This window comes from Lepisma saccharinum, chromosome 29, assembly GCF_977018435.1.
Source record: "Lepisma saccharinum chromosome 29, izLepSacc3.1, whole genome shotgun sequence".
In the NCBI taxonomy this organism is placed as follows: Eukaryota; Metazoa; Arthropoda; class Insecta; order Zygentoma; family Lepismatidae; genus Lepisma; species Lepisma saccharinum.
In genome coordinates this window covers 34,106,118-34,117,610 of record NC_139257.1, presented here as the reverse complement: position 1 = coordinate 34,117,610, position 11,493 = coordinate 34,106,118, and the positions used below count along the sequence as shown (strand labels likewise).

The 11,493-nt window shown below is 37.2% G+C and overlaps 1 protein-coding gene across 1 annotated transcript in view; it reads right to left on the bottom strand.

Moving 5' to 3' along the window:
• LOC145981334 (solute carrier family 23 member 2-like) overlaps positions 1 to 11,493 on the bottom strand; it is a 91,244-nt gene that overhangs the window by 2,533 nt on the left and 77,218 nt on the right. Inside the window, exons 11-13 of the mRNA XM_083114548.1 lie at positions 11,084 to 11,163; positions 4,947 to 5,088; positions 2,784 to 2,901 (exon numbers count right to left, since the gene is read on the bottom strand). Of these exons, the coding sequence (XP_082970674.1) occupies positions 2,784 to 2,901; positions 4,947 to 5,088; positions 11,084 to 11,163 (340 nt within the window). The remainder of the gene's footprint in view (positions 1 to 2,783; positions 2,902 to 4,946; positions 5,089 to 11,083; positions 11,164 to 11,493) is intronic.

The window sequence follows — 11,493 nt, the reverse complement described above, 5'->3', positions numbered from 1 at the left end:
ACATTACAACATACAAGTAGAAATTTTAGTGAAAAATGCAGGCTTGAGCAGAAGTCGAATCTGGGTCTCTGGCATACTGTGTAACTGAGGTATCAAGCCAACCCTGGTTTCACCTAACTTTTCGTTCTTGCTGTTTTACCTGCATGGAATTATACAGCACGATGTATTGATGCTGTCCGAATGTCTGCAAATGGCATCCGTGCCTTTTCAAGGAACATGGCATGCATGCATACAATTGTGACCACAGTGCTGCAGCAGCTATATGTGCAAATGGAACTTATTTTCTGAATATTCCTTGTATTTCGGGAAGTATTAACAAACTAACCAAATGTCTTATACGAGGTGTGGCTAGAAAATAACCGGACTCTAGCTACAATATATTTTATTGGTTATTTTGTACAATATGAACATCATCCCCTTAAAGCACTCCCCTGCACTATCGATCCACCACTCCATACGAATCTTCCATTGCTGGTAGCAGTGCTGGAAATCACTTTCTAAAACCATGTTCATGACTTCAGTCGCTTTTGTTTTCACAGATTCTACGGTCGTAAATCTGGTTCCTTTCAGTGCTTGGGAATAAAAAAAGTCGCACGGAGCAAGATCCGCCAAATAGGGTGGATGTTCTAACACTGGGATCCCATTCTCGGCCAAAGAAGCCTTCACTGAGACAATGCCGTGTGGGCAGGAACATTGTCCTGATGAAGAATCCATGACTTGCTTTTCCACAAAGCAGGTCAACGTTTTCTTACTCACTCACGAAGGGTCATCAGCACTGTAATGTAACAATGTTGGTTTACAGTTTGACCTTCGGGTACCCAATTAACGTACACAATCCGACGGATGTCGAATCAATTCACCGACATTTGCAATGTTTGATTTGGTTTTTGATGTGCAAGGCCGTCCAGGATGAAAATCGTCCGCGATGACTTCTCATCTCTCTTTAAACCTTTGAATCTACTCAAACACTTGCGTGCATGATAAACACTCATCTCCGTACACTTCCTTCAACAAACCGTAAGTTTCTGTGGTGGATTTTCCGAGTATCATAAGAAACTTCACATTGAAAGCTGTTCCACTTTCACACTTAACATTTTTTCTGACGGAGCACAGATGTAAGGTTCACTTCATCCACAAGCTACAGCGAAACTGAGCACCGCGCATCCTGGGCAATCACACAGTTGATAGGCAGGATATCACGTTGTGCACTCATGCACCGCTTGACCTTGTCGCACTTGCAGTTTGTCGACAGCAACATCAATCCGTTTTTTTTTTCTAGCCACACCTCCTATGTAATACTACTACTATTAATAATAATACATTTTATTAGTAATAATAAATACCATTACCATTTTATGTTAATAATTACCATTTTATGAATAGGTAAAAATATGGTGTAAAATTGAGATATAGCAGCATGCATTCCAGCTTATTTCTAATTGAAATATGTAAAATTTGAAATTGAAGCAATTGGTCTGATTAAATGGAAGATTTACAGAATAAAAATGCTGTTAGTTCCAGCTAACAAAAAAATAAAGTCCCTGATTATTACTTTTTTGCATATTATTATTATTAGTATGCATTAAATACAGAAGAGGTTTATAACAGTTGAATCCTATATTTACATAAGTTTTCATAATTGGGAGAAGAGAGATGCGGTAGTATATATACTATTCAAACACAAATGGTACCTACTCTCCCCCCTTGATAACCCAGGTTTATACGATGCGGAGTGTGAGTGCAAGGCACATTACATCGGCAGGTCCATCAGATCTGTCGATGAAAGAATCCAACAACACTTAACAGATGCAAAAAAAGCCCAACCCACTACTGGTCTTGCTAAACACATCAAATACAATAGCCATAAAATTCAAAGGTACAAGTCAAGCACACCGCCCACACACTCGTATACACAAAAATTAAGGAAACACATGCCATAATGCACTTCCCACATGAGCTAAACATCGATAGCAGACAGGCACACCACACTTGAATTCCCCTACTACAATAGTTAACACTGGGAAATAGCAGACGACATGGATGCAGAAATACAGTTAACAACAGTGCAAGTTCCAACGAGGATGGTGGCAGTGGCCCCTGAAATTAATAGAACAAAGAAGAAAAAAACAGTTTTGCGGATACAGTGAGTACTATTTTCTCCTTATTTACGTAAGTTTGGTTGTAAAAAGTAACTTCACATCACACAACAACCACCACCGTACAGATACGTATGCTTATTTAAATTTAGAACTTTGAAACTCTTTCAGTGGGGGATCCAGACCCCCTGGACTACATTCCTGAATGTATGTTACATGAGGAATATGGATGTAGCATTATGCACTTTTAACCCTTATATTCTTTACAGCTAAATTTTGCATAGATATTAGGGATGGGCTGACATGACATTTTTGCTGACACCCATAAAGTACCGATATAAAATTTACCGATACCGATATTCTACTGATCCGATAAAAAATTCCAAATGGTCCTTGATGAACCTGAATGAATCATTGACCTCCTTAATAAATGTTTGTTTCCAGGTGACTGCAGTGCAAAAGAAGTTGCATATTTAGACATTTACTTATCCATAAAAATTATAACAAAATGGCAGAATTTTGCACTAAATTATGAGATATTTATAGATATATTGGCTCGGTAATTTTACAGATATGCTTATATATCGGCGGATACTGAAAGAGTGCCAAATAATCTGTCCCATCCCTATTAGATATTAAATTAATCTTGCTCAAAACATCACAAGATCTTTACCTCGTTCCACTTACCTGTTGATGAAGTTCATGCCAACCGGTAAATCGTAACAAGTTTGAACATCATCTTTTTCATTCGAGTCCTTCTTGGCTGTTTGACGCCATTTGGTTAAACCTCTCTCTTGGTCAGTGCCTGCGAAGAGTGGAATCAAAGTTAAATATGCTCAGACATAACTTTGGCTTGTGCCTTAAATTTAAGTTCAGACATACAGAGATAATGCAAGGCTTGTGTGGATACATGTGGCACATTTTCATTTTTTGTTACTTTGGAATAAATATATGAATGATATTCTCTAAAATGTAATTCACATGCAGACAAAGTCACACATCTGCTTCTTAAAATCGGAAACAAAATCGAGGTTGTTTAATATATACTTGTGTGTGATGCATGCAGCAAAGAGAGGATTTTAGAGATCAAGAAACTATTACCTACGTGAAGTTTTGTGTTTCTGCGTTGCACAGAGTGTTTTTTCCAATTAATTTTGAAGGTTCACTGCCTTCATTCACTAAGGGTGAAATTAATTGGAAAAACTCTCCAATTTTGCAAAGCAGAAACACAAAACTTTACGTAGGTAATGCTCTATCCACGTTTACTGCATCCATCATTGTTTTATTGATTTGGTGTTTTAAGTCCACCTTATGCACAGTAAGGCTAATCGGGACTGGACCTACAGTATAAAGTGGGATCCGAACCACTATGGACCTCCACCGGCTATCGAACTCAGGACCCCTTGATTACAAGGCATGAACAAGAAACTAAAATAACCTTACGTTATTTTAACAGTGCAGCAATAATCGCCTAGATCAGTGGTTCTTAATCTTTCATTTACCAATCACCACCTTTATAGAGCTTTTGTTGTTGTTCTTGATCTCGGGCCTTAACTTAATATTTGAAATTCTAAAGCACATCAAATATTTTTACAATTACGCAATACAATTTATATCATACTGGTATTTTATTGTAATAATAAATACCACTTTACCGAGGAGCCTGGTGCTTTCATTTCACTTCCAAGTCTTGTTATGTTAGGCTTAGTAGCTGGAACTTGTATTCTGGTCAAACATTTAGCAAATTATTTCTATACCAATTTTTATGATAAAGGAGGGCAGAAAATCATTCTCCACACAAATATGTCATTATGAAAGGCATCAGTTTCAATAGAACCCTTTGGGATATTTCCAGAAAATTTCCTTGTGAGCAAACATGAAAATTTAGAAGGTAATTTGCCTGATTAACTGTAGATTAAGATGTTTTGTATTACAATCTCTGACATTAATTTAACAATAAAAAATATTGCTTCATTTTCATCTTCAGCAAATATATCTTTTTAAATCAGTTTATTTAAAAATTCACAATCTGTTATCCACAAACCTTCATCACAAGTATAAAAGTTTGCAATATTTTGTCTTCATCGACTACCTGGGAAGGCATTTTGTCTGTAAGAGGGGTCATACATGTACCACAGGTTATAAGAACTGCTGGTCTAGATCATTACTTTGGATTGGATCAAGTTATTGTTTTAAGTCCACTTTATGCACAGATAGGCTAATTGGGACTGGAGCTACAGCTTAAAGTGGGATCCGAACTACTATGTGAGTTCACTGGGTATTGAACCAGGGCTCCTTGTTTACAAGACTATGACGTTTCCACTACACCACCGGGAAGAATAGATTTTTACTAAATGAATTTCTAACAAGACTATTATTCAACTAGTGTACAGTGGGATGCACAAGTATTGATCAGCAAATTATCAGTGACTATTTTCATTGATTTTTCTCTAACATCCTACGTGTTTTGAAGCACTAGATTTTTGTGTGCGCTGGTGCAGAAGTTGTCATCATCTTGTGTATCATTTTGTTTTAATTCTTGAAGCTCTCATTGCGTAAAACAAAGTGTGTGAACATGGTGATGGATAATTTGCTTCATAATACTTCAACATCTCACTGTACACCTAACAGCAAAAGAATAGTTCATCACTATTTTCAACACTGAGGTGGCAATTAATTGAAATAAATAAGTAGAGGTCAACATCTATTTTGAATCAACAGAATTTAATTAATTTAAACAACACAGGATGTAGAATAAAAAAATAATGATGGACAATTTGCCTACTATTACCTTTGCTAAACAGAATCTGGTAAGAAAATGCAAAGCAAATAAGGACACAGTGAGATTACCTGGAACTGTGTTGTCCAAGATAAATCCAATGAAACCAGCCACGAACATGCTGGTGCTGAGTAGGACTGTGATTAGTTGGTCCACGAACTCGCTTCCTGTTTTTATAACGTCTGGATTTTCTGTCATCCACCTTGGCAGCACCTTGAAGGTAAGGATATTAACAGTGATAATATGGACTAGTGCTGATGGTCTAACATGCATCAAAACTAACTGTGCTTATATGGAGTACTAAAGGTTGATATATTTACGACACCTATAATCAATTCAGATAGGCCTACCACTAATTCAAAACCAAAAATAACCTGCACTTTTTATCCAAATTTCCACTGTGTAAAGTTAGGTGCAGCTTATATTGCAACCTTGGCTTTTACAACATTTCATCATAGCGTATGCTGTTTATAAATGGTGCTTATTTCTCATTTTTAAATCATGCAAATGTGTTAGGTATAGGGTGATTCTCTCGCTAGAGGCCCCAAACTTTTGTCTATAAAACTGCCATTTACTTAAAGTTTGTATTGAAAATTTGTATGCACATACACTAGCGGCAGAAAGTTTAGACTCACCTGTAAAAATTTGTAATTCACTGAAAGTAAAGTTTAAAATGTGACAACAGGTGACACTACTGTGCTGGAATTTCACTATTGATATTTATAGAATGCTTTTAAAGCTGTTTTGATATGTCTTGGAAATTTTGATCTATTTATCGAATGATGTTTATGTAATATCAGTGTACAGTCCTCTTCTATAAACGTTTTCCTCTGTTATCAGTATGCTCTTAACGAGTTCTCACTGTCTTTTAATACATTCTCGCTATGTTAATCTTCAAGGTTGCAATGATATTACTGATTGTGAGTGGTTGTATCAGCCTACTGACTCACCAGAAGTGATTGTGTGTAATTTTAACCTACAGTACCTGCTATTGTCGTGCTATTTGTAAACTTGTAAAGTATTAGTGTCCAATTGGACGTAAAGGCGGGAACAAGTTTGCATTTACCAGCACTATGGGGAAAAAGGCTAATATAAGCCAAGAAATTAGGGCCAAGGCATGTGCATATAAGGAAATTGGATGGTCAAACGGACAAATAGCAAAACAATTAAACATTTCCTAATGCAGTGTCCATAGAGCAGTTATACGAAGAGAGGAAACTGGCAGTCATGAGGATCAGCCAAGCTGTGGGCGTCGAAGGAAGACGTCTATCGTCGAGAACAACCACATTGTGATCCTCAGTAAGCGTGACAGAAGGTGTTCGGCAGTGGACATATGCGCAGAAATAAATGAAACAAGAGAGCAACCAGTGTCTGTTACAACAGTGAAATGTCGTCTCCATGCAGTTGGATTATTTGGTCAAGTAGCAGTTTGTAAACCATTGTTGAAAGCCGTACGCAAGCATAAAAGGCTGGAGTGGGCCAAAGATCATGCTAACTGGATCATCGAACAATGAAAGCAAGTACTTTGAACGGTAAAAGGTAAAAGGTAAAGTGCTCCCCTGTGCTTAGCATCACACCATGAAGGTGTATAAGGGGTGTGGGGGTAACGCCCCACACTTTCTTGATCCGCTCATGAGTGGGGGTGATGTGATCAGCATCACGCCCCTGACCACCTTTACCCCCCAGGGTTTCCCACAGGTACCCATGTCATTCAACGCTGGGTGGGCACCGAATCAAAATATGAAAAATTTGGTTCTAACCGCCGCCAATACATTCGTCCCCGCCCTGGAGAAAGAGTTTTGGAAGCTTGTATTATTCCAACAGTGAAACATGGAGGAGGAAGTGTCATGGTATGGGGATGTTTTGGTAACAATATGGTTGGTGATTTAGTGAGAGTGCAAGGAACACTGGAACAGAAACAGTATCATCGTATTCTTTCACGCAATGGTGTACCATTCGGGAAAAATTAATTGGTCGAGGATTTGTTCTACAACAGGATAATGATCCTAAACACACATCAAAATTGTGTAAGCAATATGTCGCAGGAAAGGAAGCAGAAGGAACATTGCAGTCAATGATTTGGCCTTTACAATCACCTGATTTGTCACCAATTGAGCTATTGTGGGAGGATCTTGACAGGAAGGCAAAAGCAAGAACCCCAATCTCTGTGGAGGAGCTGTGGCAGTGTCTACTGGAAGCCTGGGAAGGTATGAAAACAGAGACATTAGAAAAACTCACAGCAAGAATGCCACTCATATGTAAAGCTGTCATCAAATCAAGGGGAGGACACATTGACGAACAGGCAGTGTGATGAAAATGCATTTTGATGCCTTTTTTTAACATTTTATGAAAAATTGGTGTCTTCTATACAGCGTTATACGTAGGTTGGTGTGTAACGTACCCATACAAGTTCAAATATATGCACTACGATGGTAGGTCTCAACCAATAGCATTTTATTTGCATTTAAACAATAAATGTCATAAGTGAGAACCTTGAACAATGTAAAACAGGATCTGCTCATATCCAATGCTGAAATGGTCCCCTTTCACTCTTGTACACGTCTCTCCAAATTCTGGAATTCTTTTCTTAAAGTGGCGTCGGGAATGACTTTCAATCTCTTGATGTATAGCTTCTTTCAGGGCTGCGATTGTTCGATAGTTCTGATTTTTTTGCAGCTTTTTGACACGTGGAATATGGGAGATTAGTTTCTTGGGAAAGTCTTCGCAATGATTTTGATGGTAATGCCAGTAATCGCTCCTTTACATCCTGATTTATCTCTTCAGACATTTTCCGGCCTCCTGAATGCTGTGTGACAAATGCTTCCCGTTGTCTCTAACTTTCTTACCGATTTCTGGATACAACACTTTGAAGGTACACGTCTTACACGAAATTCAGTCTGAAATACCCTTTGGCATTTTAAATGAACCAGTTTGCCAGTATTTATGAACAAGGAACACACACTCTTCGATTGTGCACATTGTAATACCAATACATTCGAGCCAACACTACCAAGATGCATTGTCACGGAATAAAACAAATGAAGGTCGCTGGAGTCCAAATCTATTGCGAGGGTTAGTTTCTGTTTTACATTGTTGAAGGTATGTGCATACAAAATTTCAAGACAAACTTTAAGTAAGTGGCAGTTTTATAGACAAAAGTTTAGAGCTTCTACGAGGGAATCACCCAATACTAACAACATTGTCTTGGCATACTATATGTAAAGAAAAATATTTACGTACTTGTAACTACTGAAGTTAATAATGATTGATACTGTGTCTGAAAAGAAATGTGTTGAAGGGAAATTCTGTAGTTACCTATTGTTCTCCAAATACTGGATATGAGCCATTCCATGTGAAAGTGGACAAACAAGGTTAATTTTATTTATATTCAAACTATACACTTACTATACATGAAATTAAAGTGAAAACTATGCAGATTTAGAATAATTATAATACAATGAATGTAAATTTATATGAATTTCACACCCGCCACAATGGAATTGCCCATACATAGAATAGAATTTCAACTGGTAATTTATCTTCCCTCACCAGGGGTGCCCAGGCCCATGATGCACTCCCCCCAAAAAGGTAGAACATTCCCCTCCCCTTCCCAGTTTATGCCGAATTAATTACTCAAGTTATTTTTGTCAAACAAAATATGTGGAAAAATATACCACCAGAGGTGCAACCACGAATTTTGTCCGGAAGGGGGTGGGCAAGTACCAGGATAAACGTACTAATAATAATAACATTAATAATGGCTTTATTATTATTATTACTGCTACTACCAGTAGTAGTAGTAGTAGTAGTAGTAACAAAGATGTTATTATCCTCATAAATTACGCAAAGAGGGGGATAGAAGTATGTGCTAAAGCATTTGTTTGGAACAAACGATATGAAACATTTTTCAAAACCGTTAATTTCACATTAGCTAATAATGGAAAACAAGCACACAAACTGTATTTTTGAATGGCAGAAATGAATGATAAATGCATTCTGAAGATACATGTGTAACTTTCATGCACAACATATGCTTTACACACATGCGACATAAAATAGAAAATACATATTCAACAAGCTAACACTAAATTGTGTACATATTGAAAGCTTATTCAATACAAATATACAACACATATTATTTAAATACATTACATTACAGAAAAGAAGCAGAATGCAAGCTAAGCAAGCAAGAAAATTTTACAAAATGTATTTTTATTTGCATAAAATTTGAAATCAAAGGGGTAATTGCTCCTCTGTACTCCCCTGCAGGTGCCCTTGGGCATCAATGGTTGTCCCCCTTACTACCCTAGAATTGACTTCTGTCGAAGGTTGGGGGAGGGGGGAAATGACCCCCTGCCTCCCCTGTGGTTGCGTCACTATAATACAGACATATTTGAGTAATATATGTTTACTTTAGATATGTACTTTAGGCTCACTGCCATTGTTAATCAACCTTATTCTGCACATTTGTCTGCTCGATTAACCTTGTATTACTGTGAATACCATCCTCCCTCTTCATCCAAACTGATTCAAAAGACATAAGAGGTGGTATTTCATTTCAACCCTATCGCCGTGATCATCCACAGGTAGATAGAAAAACTATACATAATAACCAAAACTAAAAATCAATAACAAGTCAATCAAACTATACGATCCCCCCCATTTTTGTGTGAAGATACATAGAATTGGTATAAAATTTTGTCCCCCCCAAAAAATTCCCATGATGCAGGCACGTAGGCACCCCTGCCCCTCAGTCTTTGATTATTGTCTTTTCTTTTATTTCTCCCATCAAATTTTGAGGCTGCAGCTTATTTTCAGGTTAATATCAGCACGATAAAGCAAATTCATATTAATTTTCCCCATCTTGAGTGTGGGTGGAGGGCTGTGCAATATCGAGTTGATATATCGAATATCAATTATATCGGCAATACTGAAAATATCGATATCGAGGATTGTGACAATACAGACACATCTATATCTTTCATTTTGAAATTTTGTCCCTGCTTGTAGCATCGAAACTATACATCAAACAGAAAAATGTTAATACAAAATATTTTGTGCTGTGCATATGGAGGTGAGACGAAGAACGAGACAATCATTTACAACTTGAGACCAAGTCTTTAGCAAGTATTCTATCGTATTGTATCTTGGACACACAAGGCTAACCAGCAAGTTCTATAAAGTAGGAACCTTACGCTTTTTATTGGTTGTTGCACGTATTTGCTTTCCATGTTAATCAGAGGCAATCTCTCATCATTCACCTTCCAAGTTCTGTCCCTGCATGCTGAGTGCTTTACATGTTATGTTAACATCCTTATATTTGACTTAACTTGCACGTAAGAAATGCAACACCACCATGCGTCGATAATATCAATATCGAGTTTGTTTGTTTGTTTCAGTTGGTGTTTTAAGTCCACTTTATGCACAGTATGGCTAATCGGGACTGGACCTACAGTTTAAAGTGGGCTCCAAACCACTATCTGCCTCCACCAGGTATCGAAGCCGGGACTCCTTGATTACAAGGCAACGACGCTACCACTGCACCATCGGGGAGGCATCAATATCGAATAGATATCGATATTGACTTAGATATTTTTACTATATCAACGCTTTGATATTTTAAAAATATCAACTCTATATCAATATATCATAATATCGCACAGCCCTACATGGGTGTTCTTTTTGAGTGACTTTTCATCAACTTCTTAATATCATCACTCATCCTCATCATTGCTATTAGTCAAAAGTGACAGAAAAATAACGTAAAATAATAAATATTAAATCAATTCAAATGATTATTTTCAGGAAAATCTGGATTTCACCCCCCCCCCCTTCCCCTAACTCCCAGTACAGAGTTCACCCTCAAGATCTGTTAGGGACAGAGTTGCCAGCTATGGCAATGAATAGATCAGCCACCTCATGTATGTCGGATGCTGCCGTGAAGTACAGTTTAATTCAAAATTGCTGATATTGGGTCATAGCAATAGAATACCACATTCAAATCCCAGGTTAAATGGCAGCTATGCAGGTTTAAAAGTATAAGAAAATATAAATTCTGTGTGAGCTATAAGTTATTTGTGATTCTGGAATTAATTGTAATTACACTATCGCTAACAATTCATCAAACTGACTTTTGTAGACACAATTAGTTCATCCTGTGGAAATGTTCAAAAGTAGAGTCCCGGTGTGAAACTTTTGTGGTACTTACCAGAGCAAAAAATATAGAAAATCCAATGATGTACATGTTCCGGAATGAATTCAGTGACACAAAATCCAATGTTGATATCCCTGAGGAGGAAATAGTTTTGCTGAATTTGGTATATCCATTACAAAAAAATCATATAAAAAGTATACAAATAAAGCGAACATTATTGGTGAGAAGGATCTAGAATAAATGTTCATAAAAACAGTATGCCTTAAGCAGCCACAGATAAGACTTTTTTAAGGTACATTTCGAGTGTACGAAGAACTAATTTGATGTTTGTTACTGTGCTGTATTTGTTTTATTTATAGATTATGTGTCAATCAAACAAATTTCCGCCCTAGGTCTTTTACTTCCCCCCTTGTTACTAACCTCAATTCAACTTAAAGTAAGGCATTTCAGTTGTATTGAACTTA